A 14,672-nucleotide genomic window follows, 5' to 3' on the forward strand; every position below is an offset into this window, starting at 1 on the left:
GGGTTGCTGTTTACTGAATACTTATGTTTGCTAGGTACTGTTCAAGTGCCTTGTCCGCGTGGCCTCATACCCAGGGGACCCTGAGGTAGATAAACTACGATTATCTTCATTTTACATATGATGAAGTGAAGGACATGTAGGACTAGTAGAAGGTCTGTGGGCCCTGCCCATTCCAAAATGATAGTGCCATGTGTCAGAGAGTTGGATTTTCTATTCAGATAGGGGTTGGGGGCAACCCTTATGTTTGCACAGCTGAGAAAACTGAAGAGGATAATGATATCTTACTCTATGGAATAAGTTAATGGATGTAAAGTACTTAGAACAATGTCTTACACATGCTTGAGTGCTGTGAACAGAAAGTAGTTAATGCTAGCCAAGGCCCTAAAAGGTAGAATCTTAGCACAAAGTAGTTTAAAAGAGAGATTTTGAGCTCCAACAGGCATGGGAGGGAGGTGTGCAGGGGAGTGGGGTGAGGGTTAATTGGCCCATATTACTGAAAAATCCAGACTGCTTATAGCTGTATCCAGAGGTTCAGATAATAATCCTGACCTTCACATTTCTCCACTGAGTTAGTAGCTTCTTCCTTAACAGGTTTCTGCTTGTGGTGACAGATACTGCCCTCAGCAACCCCAGCTTTAAACTCTACCTCTTTAGCAGCCGCAGTGGGTGGGTGGGGGGACTCTTAAAAGTCCCAGTTTGAAACAGTTTTATGAGACAGTAGTTATGAGAGAGTTGATGATACTTGGCTGTGTTTGAGGTTCTGTGCTCTGCAACTGGGTCTCTTACTGAACCATATAGGATTGTGAGTCTATCCCATGAGCTTTATGAGTACTGTTGATTCCTCTTTTCTCTCTCCTCACCTCCACTAATCCTCTGCTCTGTGATTATTTGGGTCCAAAGAAATATAATGGCCAATATGATCCTACAGACTTTGTTTCTGGCTCTCATTAGGAGAGGCAGGAAGGAGATGAGTGGCTTGATTTGCTGGCTTTAGAATATAGAATGTAATAGTCTGGATTTCTAGGGCCTAGAACTTTGGAGAGGTTTTGTTTGTTTTAGTGGAAACTTGTCAAATAGATTGTGGTTGAAAGTAGGTTATAAAACAGCAGTATATGAACTATGCAAGAGTTTTTCTTTCTTTCTTTTTCTTTTTCTTTTTTGTGAGGAAGGATTTTTTTCTGTGTAGCCCTGACTGGCCTGGAACTCAGTCTATAGATCAGACTGGCCTTGAACTCAGAAATCCTCCTTCCTCTGCCTCCCAAGTGCTGGGACTAATGGTGAGCACCACCACTGCTCAGCAAACTAGAACTATGCAAGGCTTAAATATCCCTATCAGTGAGTGATCATTAAATAATCTATAGAGGGAGATATTTTAGATATTGGAGATGTAGCTGAGAATGAAACAAAGACTTGAAACTCACAAAGTTCTTATTTTGGTGGAGAAGAGCAAGTACTGCATTAAAAGGTGGCTCATTAGGTAAAGACATTTGCCTGGCAACCTGAGTTTGATTCCCAGAACCCATGTAAAGGTGAAAGGAGAGAGTACTGACACCACAAGTTGTCTTCTGACTTCCACATGCATGTTGTGGCAATGTGTGTTCACACAGACACAAAACACTAACATTTTAAAAAGAAGTATGAGTGTGATATGTACTATGAAGGAAATGAACGAGTGTAAAGGTGGTCACTATAGATAGTGGCCAGAAATGGCCTTGTTGAAGAGGTGACAATTGAGCCTGATAATCAGGAAAGAGGAGTGCACCAGTTGTGGGAAGACCAGGAAGTGAGACGTTCTAACCTAGCCTTGCTGCATGCAGAGGAAGGACTGGTGCACGGTGGAGAAATGCATCACAGCTGTTTCTTGAGAACCTGCTCTTTGTCAGATGCTATGATGCAGCCGTGGATCACGAAACCACAACTTTCCCTTCCCTCGTGCCTCTTGAAGGAGCTGCAGCCTTTGAAGAAACACTACCTGTGAATGTATCAGACTCCTTTTGAGGAAAGTGAGGGAAATTGGGACAGGTCTGATCTGAAGTCTGTTGAGGAGGATTGGGAACATTTATTTTATGTGTTTATGAGCAAAAATGTTAATGTACTCATGTGAAAGTCAGAGGACAGCTTGTGGGAATTGGTTCTTCTTCTACCATGTGAATTTCAAGGATCCAACTTGGGCTGTCAGGCTTTCTCTGTAGCTTTGGAGCCTATTCTGGAACTAGCTCTTGTAGACCAGGCTGGCCTTGAACTCACAGACATCCACCTGCCTCTGCCTCCCGACTGCTGGGATTAAAAGAGTGTGCCACTAATGCCCGGCTGGTAACAAGCATCTTAATCTGCTTAGCTATTTTGCTGGCACAGATAAGAACATATGTAGTTGCCATTAAGAAAAAGTATCTAGGGGCTGGAGAGATGGCTCAGCAGTTAAAGATCACTGGCTGTTCTTCCAGAGGACCTTGGTTCGGTTCCTAGTACCCACATGACAGGTCACAACCATCTATAATTCTGGTTCCAGGGGATCTGACACCTTCTTCTGACCTTTTCTGCTATTGCACACTTGCAGGCAAAAACACCCACACACATAAAATGAAAATAAAACAAATCTTTAAGAAAAATACAGCTAGACAGATAGTCCTCCTGTTGCTGCCGTACCTGCTGTACACTTGTATGCTCAATGAACTTGGTTTTGGGGGTTTGTTTATTTACTATTACTATTTTTGTTTTCCTTTAAAATAGAACAAACAAACAAAAAAACAGGTGGGTGTTCATACCTGAAATCCCAACATTCCAGGTCTTGGGAGGCAGAGGCAGGAAGTTCAACAAAATGAGTTTAGGGACAACTTTGGCCTACATGAGTCCCAAGTCATCCAGGGCTAAATAGCCAGACCCTATCCATTTCACCCCACCCACCCCACCCCATGAAAAACATGAGATTGTGGGGCACATGCCTGTCATCTCAGCACTCAGAAGGCAGGGAGATCTCCAGTTCTAAGTCAGCTCAACTTTATAACAAGACAGTGGTTCTGGGACTAGGAGCGGGGGTGGAACTGCATCTTCAGGACAGTAAAGAAGCTAAGATGACAGAAGAGTCTGAGATGTCCACAGAGGTGACGATTTACTTACAGGAGGATAAGGGAGTAGGGAATGTTCTGTGGGAGATAGTCAAGAGATTTAGGGATAGGACAAGGAATAGCAACTTCCCCTTGTACCCTAGGGTTTCCCAGAGTGCCTATGATGCACTTAGCATCCGGTGGCCCTGCTTGACTTCTCTCCTCTGTTTCCCTAGGACAATTCATTAACAGAAAAGGCTCTTTTTTTGCTGAGACAGTGTATACTTTTTTGTGTGTACATATTTTTGAAATTTCTAAAAACAATAGTTCCTACAAAAAATACTTTGGATTCTTTTGTCTTTTGACATACTCTGGTTTGGTAACTAGCCTATTTGTTCATAAAATATGTGTTTCTCAAAGCCTGGGTCAAGAACTATAGAAGAACTAGGCACCAGAGGTCTGGTGTTAAAGGATAACCCATAAGCCCAACTTCTGGGTATCGATAGGGACTTCCGGGAAGCTTCAGCATCTTTATTGAGAGCAGGAGGTCTGAGGCTGGAGAGATGACTCAGCAGTTTATAGAGTACTGACTGATCTTCCAGAGGACCTGAGTTCAATTCCCAGCAACTACATGGTGGCTCATAACTATCTGTAATGAAGTCTGGTCAAGAACACTGTATACATAACAAATAAATAAATCTTGAAAAGAAAAGAAAAAAAGAACAGGAGGTCTGAAGGCATAGTGTTTGGGCCCTGCAGATCTTACGCAGTCATAAGTAGTGCCTTCCCTTCTGTCTTATTTTTCCCATTTATAAAAGGCTATTTATGTCTCATAAATGTATGTGCCATATATGTGTTATGTATGTGTGTGATGATAAGGATTAAATCACAGGCTTTTCACATGCTTTGACAAGCACAGTGCTATTGAGTTACACCCCTCTTACCTCAAGCCTTACATATATCTTTTAAATTAGATCCCAAGCACTTGAGAAACTGAAGGAGGGGTATCTCAAGTTCAAGGCCAGCTGGAGAACCTGTCTCAAACAAACAGTAAAAATAGATGTCTGGGGATCCAGGCAAACTCACCTGTGAAGAGCTGTTAGAATAGGACTTGTAAGGGGCGGGACGTGATGCAGGGGCAAAGTCTTTGGGCTAGCTGTCTTCCTATACGTTGTTTAGTCTTGGTCTTCTTACAGCTTTACTGAAGAAGCTGAATTATTTGCCAAAAGTCATAGTAGCAAGTATCAGTGAGCGAACTAGGGTTTGAGCCAGGTTCCTTGACTACCCAGTTCTGTTTCTAAATGAAGAGAGCTGGCTGAACACTTGTCTGTGGACCCCGTCTTACTTTTGGACTCAGGAAAAAAGCCTGGGGGAAGTGTTCCCTGGAACATCTCGACTATTTGCTTGGTTCCAGTTTTCACCTCTGGGGTTGGTAGGTACTTCCCAAGAAAGTTACACATTCTAAATCTGGTCAGATGCCAACAGTGTTGCTGGGTGTCTAGAAGCTTGCTATAGTAGGCCGTCTCTTCAGGCTTTCCTCAAAAATAGATTCAGGTTTGACCATGTGAAGACAAAGAGACCAGAGCAGCAATGGATGCAGTTTTACATTTAAGTAGCCAAGACTATTTTAAGTAATAAAAATCCAGTTTAGACAGGCCTAAGGAGTATATTTATTGGCCTCTGGAACTGAAAAGTCTAGCCAGTAAAGAGTCTTCAGGCTCTGTGGACCTTGGTCTTCTCCCCTCACCTCTTGGGGATGCTCCATCTGTATTGGCTTCATTCAGAAGTAACTGCTAGCCGCACGATAGCAGAGGTAATGACTAATAACCTAGAGCTACTTTCCTCAGTAGTTAACGTTGAAAGTTCCAAGAGAACTTGTTCAGGCTCTATCCCATGTCCACTTCTGCAGCCAAGAAAAACAGCTGAATGTTCAAGGGGAACTCACTGTTAGAACCAGAAGATGGAATGACTGACAAATGACCCCATCATAGTAAGATGGATGGTACTGCCAAGAGGTGCCATGGGAGAGTTGATGCTGATGCCTTGTCCAATGCCTTGTACTTTCTCGCTGCAAACAAGCAGCTATGATAGAGGGGCTGAGGTCCTCTGCCCTTAGTGAAAAGGGGCCATCCATTTAGTCTCATGAATTACCTACCATCTATACTCAACACTCAGCTCCCTGCTGTCTTGAAGATAGAGGGATCACTCTTTTTTTCTTTTTTGTTTTATCTCTTTGTGTGTTGTGCATGTGCTATGGCAGGAATTAAGAAGTCTGAGAACAACTTTGAATATTGGTCCTTGTTCTCTCCCTTGTTGAGAAAGGGTTGCTTCATGTTCAAAGAAGCATTTGAGCTTCTGGGGATTCTCCTGTCTCATCTCTTACAGCACTGTAGGAGCACTAGGATTACAGACAGGGATTATCACTTCTGACTTTACCTAGATTCTAGCAATATGAACTCAAATCCTCAAGCTTGTGTGGCAAGTGCCATACCCCTGAGCTGTCTCCTACCCCAAGGTCACTACTTTTAGGTTAGGTTTCTTGTTTGTTTCTTGTTTTGTTTTTTGAGATAGAGTCTTAATATGTAGTCCTGACTGGCCTCAAACTTGCTGTGTAGCCCAAGTTGGCTGTAAACTCATGGCAGTCCTCTTGTCATTCTTTTCCAATTTTTTTTAAAGGTTTATGTATAAGAATGTTTTTGTCTCCTTAGTATATGTGTACCACATGCACAAGTATTTGCAGAGACCAAAGAAGGCATTGAACTTCCTGGAACTAGAGTTCCAGATGTTTGTGAGCTGCTGTATAGGTGATGGGAACCAAACCTGAGTCCTCTGCAAAAGCACCAAGTACTCTTAACCACTAAGTAATCTCTTCAGCCCCATTAGGAATGGCTTATTTACTTTTATTTCATTTTATTTTTGAGACAGTCTGACTATGTAACCCTGACTGATTTAAGTTCTAGGTAGAACTTGCTACATAGATCAGGCTGGTCTCTAATTCACAGAGATTTTTTTTTTTAAAACAAAGCAAAACTTTATTGGATTATATTTTACTTCGTGTGTGTGCACGCGTGTGCGCGCAAGCATGTGTGCTATAGTGTATGTGTGTGTCAGAAAGAAAACTTGGACTTGTTCCCATCACATGAGTTTTGTGGATAAAACTCAGGTCCTTGGATTTAGCTAAGGTATGATTTTCCACAGTTTGAACTTTACAGGTAGATTTGTGGAAACCCTAGTGCCCACTGCAGACCATCAGAGCCATGAAGTTGGGAGTGGTGGTTAGTCAGCTTCTGGTCTATTTCTAGTTGGTTTCAAGAACCATGGCCACAGTGTTTTGTGGTTTTGTTGTGCTGTGTAGTAGTTCATAGTTGCTGTTTTAATGTGAGTTAGCTTCCAAGGTTTAAAAATAAGGATTTCTTTTCAGAGTCAGATTTCCTCTGTTCTATTAAAAACAAAAATCTGAAGACCTAATAATATGAATCTATTCCCACATGACAACAGTTGATTAGAGTGGAGTAGTGTATTCTGCCTTTAAACAGGCTGTGTACTTCATAGCTCACTGTAGTCCCCAGTGGCCAGCTCTGTTCAAAGCCTAGCCGGTGAGCATCACATTTGAGACCTCATTCTGTCCCAAAGCTTTGCTGGAAGAAGCTAGATTGATGTTTAAGTCAGCAACTGTTGGGGATATAGCCTTGTTGCTTAGGAAAAGTAACAACCCAGAAATGTGTACAGTTGACTGGGTGTGGTAGTGCACACCTTTAATCCCAGCACTCAGAGGCAGAGGCAGGCAGATGGAACTCTGTGAGTTCGAGGTCAGCCTGACCTACAAAGTGAGTTCCAGGACAGGCAAAGATACACAGAGAAACCCTGTCTCGGGGGGAAAAAAAAAGTATTGTGCACAGTTTTTTTGCCTGAGAATTTGGCCATCCTTTTTACTGTAAATGCTCTTGGCAAATCTCCCATCACAAATGTTCCATCCAAACAGTAACGTGGTCTCGTATTGCATGAGCTGTCATCTAGTGGAGGAATTGCTCCTGCTTCCAAGAGATGTCCTCTCATCCTCTGCTTGACCACTGCCAAAAACCAGGTATTTACTATGTCTCACTTGGTGGCCAGCTCCATCCTTGGACAGATCCATTATATAGAAAGTATTTTTTATATTGAACCAACTGGCTCCTCTTTGGAACCTGCAGCTATACAATGTTGGAGCAGGGAGGGCAAGGGAGATACAGAGCTTCCACTCACCCACCCTGTGTCCAGGACAGCACAGTGCTTTCTTGCTGTAAGTAGGAAGAAGCCTCAATTTGGGGTGTGGGGTTAGGGAACAACTTTTGTTTTGCTTTGTTTTTCAAGATAGATATTCTCTGTGTAGCCCTGGCTGTTCTAGAACAGCTGTGGGCTGTATAGACCTGACACTCCTTGAACTCGGAAATCTACCTTCTTCTGCCTCTTGAATACTGGAATTAAAAGCTGAAAATTCTTTTTAAAAATGTCAAAAAACAATATATGTTGACTTGTATCTAGTGAAATGGTATAAAAATTTATTAGTAATTCCTGTCTCCCCAAAGTAATCCTTCTCAAAAGCTTGAGAGTTCATCCTTTTATATATGAAACACTAGTGGTGCAAAATCCATACTTCTGTATAACTTTCTTTACAGAACCTTAACTTTGTATCTCAAATTGACCTGGAACTCATTCATTTAATTCTCCAGCCTTAGCTTCCTGGAGGCTAGGATTACAGACAGCCACCTCTTGTATATCTCATGCTGTCCCTCTTTACGAGATTTGCTTTTACCTCCCTTGCATAGAATTTGCCTCAGTTTATTAGTTATACTCTATTGATGGTATTCCCATTAAACCAGGTATTGTGATACACACCTGTAATCTCAGGACTCTAGTTTAAGACAAGGAAGATTGTGAGTTCAGGCCAGCTTGGGCCACATAAATTAGACCCTTTGTTTTGTCTGGAGAGATGGCTCAATGTTAAGAGTGCATACTACCTACACTTTCAGAGAACCTGAGCTCAGTTCCCAGCACTCATATCATGTGACTTACACCTGCCAGCTTCAGGGGAGCTAAAGCCTTTGGCCACTTCAGATACCTACTTGTCATGCAGTGTGTACATGTGCACAAATGCTTACATGCAAGCAATTATGATGTGCTCTCTCTCTCTCTCTCTCTCTCTCTTACACACACACACACACACACACACACACGTTAAAAGAATTCAGGCAGAAGACAACAAGGCAGGCTTTTGTATTTGTTTTTAAAAATCTTGTTTGGCCTCATTCCACCCCAGTGTTTTGGGTTTTGCCTTGTTTTGCTCTGAGACAGCCTCACTATGTAGTCCTGGATATCCTAGAACTCAATATATAGACAGGCTGACTTCAGACTCAGAGATCCACCTGTTTCTGCTTCCTTGGTGCTGAAATTAAAGGCATGTGTTACCACAACTGTCTGGGTTGTTTTTTAAAGTACACTCTGGACCCAGCGAGATGATTCAGCAGGTAAAGGCACTTACCACCAAGCCTTAATTTTCTGGTACCCACATGATCGAAAGGGAGAACCAGCTCCCACAAATTGCCCTCTCCACATGTGCTCTGTGGCACATGCATATACAGGTATTTACACACAAAGTAAATTAAGTGTAATGAATTTTTTTAATGAATAAAGTACTATTTTAGGCTCAGACTGACTGTATAGTTTGCATTTTGGTGAGAAGAAAAATCAACATAAGACAGTATTTCATAGTGTCATAAGAAATGAGAACACTAATACATTTGAGTGACCGTGGAAGAAAGTCAGGGAGACTGTCTTTGAGGAAGTAATATTGTGCTGAGACCCATGCAACTTAGGAGCTAGCCTGCAGGGGAAAGGGAGACCAGTGAACAAGAAGGCACTTGATGTGTCATGAGGTTGGAGAGACAATAGGAGTCATGCAGGGTACTTTTGGTCAAGGTAAATTTGGATTTATTTAGATTCTTTAAGTGCAGTTGGAAGTCATTGGAGACTTTAAGCCAGGAGACTTGTGATTTTTCCTTTAAAATTATTGATGGGGAAACCTGTGTAACTTGGAACAAAGTTCACTTTCTCTAATCCTTTTCCCCACTGCTTCCATCCAAAAGAACTGACAGCTATAGTAGTTTGTTCTCTTTTGAGATCCAACCAGGCTTTTTCAAGGCAACCTAGCCATATACAGCTATCCCCAACAGAGTGTGTAAGGTCAGAATAATGGGGGCCTTGTCCTAAAGCCTGGGCCCTGCAGGTTCTACACACTGTAGGTCTGTGTATAGAGTTCTTAGTTCTTGGGTAGCCCTAGGGGAATGGAACTTAGGGCACTGGTTGCAAGAGACAGATGGGGAAATGTTGAGTGGATACTTTAAGCTCCAGATACTTGAGAAAGGCCTCAGAGGAGTGTCTAGAAACAAGCTAGCCGAAAATTAGACCTGCTGTTTGCCCACTTCAAACAACTTCTATATAACTTCCCTGCTTAAGAATTTGGACATTTTCTTATTTGAGTGTCTTTGCTGCTGCTGCTGTTGTTGACAGTTTCTCTGTCTAGTCCTGACTGTCTTGGAACTCACTCTGTAGACCAGAATGGCCTCGAACTCAGAGAGACCTGCCTGCTTCTGCCTCCCTAGGATTAAAGGTATATGCCACCACCGCCCAACCAAGTGTCTTTGCTTTTTATTCTGCCCCATTCCTTTCAAGTTGGTACTCTGTTGTCTCTTGGATAACATTCTGGTGTTCTGAAAATCAAGGGACTTCCACGTCGGAGTCTGGGACTGAGGCTGACGTCAAGAACTGAAGAAGAGGGCTTCGGCTTCGGGTGGTGGGGGGACCTTGTAGTAGAAAGGTGAAGTCTTAGAGTTCAGAGCCAAGTCTGTTCCAGAGTAGAAGAGCTGTGTTGAAGGGCATGAGATCCCTTCATGGTGGTGATCTTTAAACAGGTCTGTCCATGTTTGTGCCCCGGGGCTCACATTTACCAGCTAGTTGGTGACCAGATTGTTATCTGCTGTCAACATGTACTATCTGCATACCTGGGATATCTCCTGAATTCACCATCCCAGCCTTGAGTCAGAATTGTTGGTTTTGGTTAATTAGGGAGCTTGCTGATGAGCAGTCACTGTCCAGCACTGAGAGGAGTCAGCCATAGACTAACAAGGTCAGGAGATGTGTTCTGGGTCATGTGTCTGTTTTGTCATGTCACCTTGAGACAGACCTTCCTTCATTCAGATCTTTTCTCAAATGCACAGCATCTCTTCCTTCCTGTTTCTGTATACCCTTCTGACTTAATCTTTGATTTGGGTCAACTTCCTTTGGTTCTGTGCTGTCCAGTTGTGAGACAATTCTTTTTCTTAGTCTCTGAGGGTCTGGTCTTGAAATGCCGGTCATACCTGTTTCCTGAGTTCACAGTTAGAGAGGAGCTGGTTCATTGTCTGAGGGTCTGGTCTTGGGGTACCAGTCATGCCTGTTCCCTGGGTCCACAGTTGGAGAGGAGCTGGTTCAGTGTCTGCTGCTAGCTTCATCTTTCTCCCAAAAACTCAGAAGAAACTCCATGAAACATGAACAGTATCCGCAGCCCATATTCATCATAACAGTTTAAGCCCTACACTCCCTCTGATCCCTTTGCTTTCTTTTCCAGGAGCCTGGAGAGGTGTGGCTGGACCAAGACCTTCCCTGATGTAAGCAGGCTCCCTCCTCCCCCCACCACCCGTTGCCACCACGCCAGGGGACATCCTCAAGCCCTGGCCCTTAGGGGAGAGGTAACAGGAGCCCAGAGCCGAGACCATGTGACGGCGCTGGCCCTTGCCACCGCCGTCCCCCAACCCTGGCCCCAGGCCTGGCACCATGATGTTCCGAGACCAAGTAGGCATCCTCGCTAGCTGGTTCAAGGGCTGGAATGAATGTGAGCAGACAGTGGCTCTGCTGTCGCTTCTGAAGCGGGTCACCCGTACCCAAGCCCGCTTTCTGCAGCTCTGCCTGGAGCACTCGCTGGCGGACTGCAATGATATCCACCTGCTGGAGTCAGAGGCCAACAGTGCTGGTGAGTGTCTCCCCCTAGAGATGGGAGTACAGTGGGGAGAGCAAGAGCAGGTGCCAGATGCCACAGAGACCAACAATAGTGGTGCTGAGAAATGTCTGTTCTGTGCTTGTCTGCTCTCCTGGGGCTGTGTTGTCAGCTTTCCTCAGGTGTGGAATGGGGATTCCCAGGAGGGCAATACAAACTGGAAACTGCCCATATAGAGGAAGGGTGGTGTTGGGTAGCTTATATGAACTGCCAAAAGGAACAGGCAAGTCATGAAGTGACATGGTGGAAAGTGAGTGGTGATTTGTTTTCCTGGCTCTAGGACACCAGAGGTAGGAAAGGATCTCAGAACGCATAGAAGAGGCTGTCTGTGCTAGCCTTCACCTCCAAAAGTAGGTTGGCCACAGTCACGACAGCTCCAAGAGAGTTCCCTAAGTACCCAGTAGAGAGGCACTCTGTCCCCTGAAGCTGGCACTGGGATGGGTGAGCCAGACATCCTTAGAACCCGTCCCTAGAGTTCAGGAACAGTCAGTCCAGAGAACCATCTCAAGGGCTACTGCTAAAACATAGGTCCTTCTGAGCCTTGACATCTAGCTGGGTGCAACACTGCTGATCTCAGTGACACAGGTGGGAGATGGAGGTCAGAGAGTGGGAGAGCTGTGGATAACAAAATCTAGCTGGGAAGGGAACTGAGGGACCCCTTGCAGAGTTACCCTTGTTCTTTCTACCTTCAGCCTCATAACAACAGTTCCCATGGAACCTTTGCAAGCCAAGTGTCCCTTAACCTGTATCAGGTCATCTGATGGCTCTTGAGTCAAATTGTCTAGGCTGAAGTCATAGTTATTATTTGTCATAATAGTGTCTCAATTTCCTCATCTTTAAAGATGGTAATTTCACATATGTTTAGGGTGCTTCTGAGGAGCCAGTGAGTTCATGCAGGTGGAGTGTCTGGTAAGCAGTAAATACTTCGTAACTATCAATTGTCTTTATTGTCAGTCACACTTATACTCCTCAGAACTACCCTATGAGATTAGTACTGTTATCATCCCTATTTTACATGTGAGGACTCCAGCATGTGTTTCTAAGATTGGGATTTAGGGAACCACAGAGCTACCTGGCCTCTGTTAACTCCCCAGGCCCAGTCATCATAGGAATACCCTTATTTCTTACTGAATTGGATATACAAGCTACAGAAGTATCATGGTACAACAGAAGAAAGTTACATAGATTAGGAGTCATGTTGGCTTGATGCTCAGTCAGGCAGATAAAGAGCAGACAGAGCCCAATTTAGCCACAGTAGACTCAGAGCTCGGCAGTCTCCCACCCTTGCCAACCTCTCCACCAGGAAAAAAGGCTCCCCTGCTCTGGCACCCAAGGGTGGAGGTCTGTGTAGGCGCTACCCACACTGGAGAGATGGGGTGGTGTTCCTTTGAAATAGCCTATGTTTTATGCAGTTTCATCCCACCCCTACTACCCTGTTCTAAGCACCAGCCTTACCTGTTTATCAGGTCAGCTGTGTGCTTTGCTGCTGTTGATTTGAGAGCACTTTCAGGGTCTTCATTCTTTTCAGAACTTCCAAGTAAAACCAGTTGTTGCAGAAGGTTAAAGGTGGGGTCTCCTTGCCCTATTCTCATGTTCTGTGAGATGATTTGTGCAATATGAGTAAACACATTTCCTCTTAATTTTGCCATGTTACAAGTGGGGTGGTTATTTGTGTGTTTTGAAACAAGGTCCCATTTTGCAGCCCTGCCAGGCCTGGAATTCTCTATATAGATCAGGCTGGCCTCAAACTCAGAGATCCACTTGCTTCTGCTTCCTGGGTGCTGGGATTAAAGGTGTGCACCCCAAATCTTGGCCTTTTTTTTTTTTTTTAATAGTTTTTTTGTTTTGTTTGTTTTTGAGACAGAGTTTCTCTGTGTAACAGCCCTGGATATCCTGCAACTCTTTGTAGACCAAGCTGGCTTCAAACTTAGAGATCGCCTACTTCTGCTTCCTGAGTGCTGGGATTAAAGGTGTGCACCACCACTACCACCACTACATCCTACTGATAGTTTTTTTTTTAAATATTTATTTATTTACTTATTATGTATACAATATTCTGTCTGCAGACCAGAAGAGGGAACCAGACCTCATTACAGATGGTTGTGAGCCACCATGTGGTTGCCGGGAATTGAACTCAGGACCTTTGGAAGAACAGGCAATGCTCTTAATCGCTGAGCCATTTCTCCAGCCCCCCCTAGTTTTTTTTTTTTAAGATATATTTATTTCTTACATATGATGTTCTATCTGTATGTATGCCTATAGCCAGAAGAGGGCGCCAGCTCTCATTAAAGATGGTTGTGAGCCACCATGTGGTTGCTGGGAATTGAACTCAGTACCTCTGGAAGAGCACCCAGTGCTCTTAACCACTGAACCATCTTTCCAACCTCATAGTTATTTATTTTTTTTGAGACAGGATCTCAGCCAATAGTCCATTGGGCTTGCTGTGCAGTGACTCTGCCTGTTTAGTCTGGAGTTACAGGCCTGGGCACTCATGCTTTTTTGTCTTTATTGTTGTCTAACCCTCACGGCACCTGTAAGGAAAGTCTGTTTTATGAATGGGGAAGCTAAGTGACTTGCCCTGAGATACAGAGTAGGCTAGAGCAGTGATTCTCAATCTTCCTAATGCTATGACCCTTTAATACAGTTTTGATACACACGTAACGTAACTCATATGATGTCCTCCAACCATAAATTTTTGTTGTTGTTGTTTGTTTGTTTTGAGACAGGATTTCTCTATAGGTTTGAAGCCTGTCCTGGAAGTAGCTCTTGTAGACCAGGCTGGCCTCGAACTCAAAGAGATTCGCCTGCCTCTGCCTCCCCAAGTGCTGGGATTAAAGGTGTGCGCCACCACCGCCTGGCAGCATAAAATTATTTTGTTACTACTTCATAATTGTAATTTTGCTGCTGTTATGAATCATAGTGTAAATATCTGCTATGCGACTCCCAGAGGGTTCACAATCCGCAGATTGAAACCTGTAGGGCTGGAGGGTAGGGATCAAATTTGACTTGGGAGCAGTTGGCTGCTAACTCTGTCTGCCACTTGGTTTTGCTCCTCCAAGCTGTAGTAAGGACCTGTTAAACAGCTCTAGGTTGAATCCCTAGGTGTCTCTGGAGCGCCTACTTTGGAAGTATTTCTAAAGTATTTGCTCTTATCACATTGTCAGTGAACAATATTCTATACAAAATAGTGGAGGCCCTTGCTTTCTTTTGTTTGTTTTTTGTTTTTTTCCGTTTCTTTTTTTTGGGGGGGTTGTTTATTTGTTTGTTTTTTGTTTATTTCAAACAGGACTTCTCTGTGTGGCTCTGGCTGTCCTGAAACTCACTTTGTAGACTAGGCTGGCCGTGAATGCACAGAGATCTGCCTGCCTCTGTCTCCCAAAAGCTGGAATTAAAGGTTGTGCCATCATGCCTGGCTGTGAAGGCCCCTTTCTAAACAGTTGCATTGGCATTTTGGGGAGAGCTCAGCCAGGGCTGGAAGACTACTATGGAATGAATTGTATGATGGTGAATATATGAATCAAGGTCTTACATACCTGTCATATGTTTTCAATGAAGCTGGC

General features: G+C 43.8%; 1 protein-coding gene across 5 annotated transcripts in view; it reads left to right on the forward strand.

The window, feature by feature from the left end:
* The window catches only part of Samd4b (sterile alpha motif domain containing 4B), a 39,866-nt gene that overhangs the window by 4,763 nt on the left and 20,431 nt on the right, over positions 1-14,672 (forward strand). For 3 of the 5 annotated variants that reach the window (XM_048439992.3, XM_085694851.2, XM_085694852.2), the window contains exon 2: positions 10,687-11,088. In XM_048439992.3, coding sequence (XP_048295949.2) covers positions 10,893-11,088 — 196 coding nt within the window. In that variant the 5' untranslated portion in view covers positions 10,687-10,892. Of the gene's footprint in view, positions 1-10,686; positions 11,089-11,977; positions 12,022-12,976; positions 13,083-14,672 lie in introns of those variants that run through there. The other 2 variants (XM_085694854.2, XM_048440018.3) reach the window with 2 other exon arrangements.

This window comes from Myodes glareolus, chromosome 1, assembly GCF_982192425.1.
Source record: "Myodes glareolus chromosome 1, mMyoGla1.1, whole genome shotgun sequence".
NCBI lineage: Eukaryota > Metazoa > Chordata > Mammalia > Rodentia > Cricetidae > Myodes > Myodes glareolus.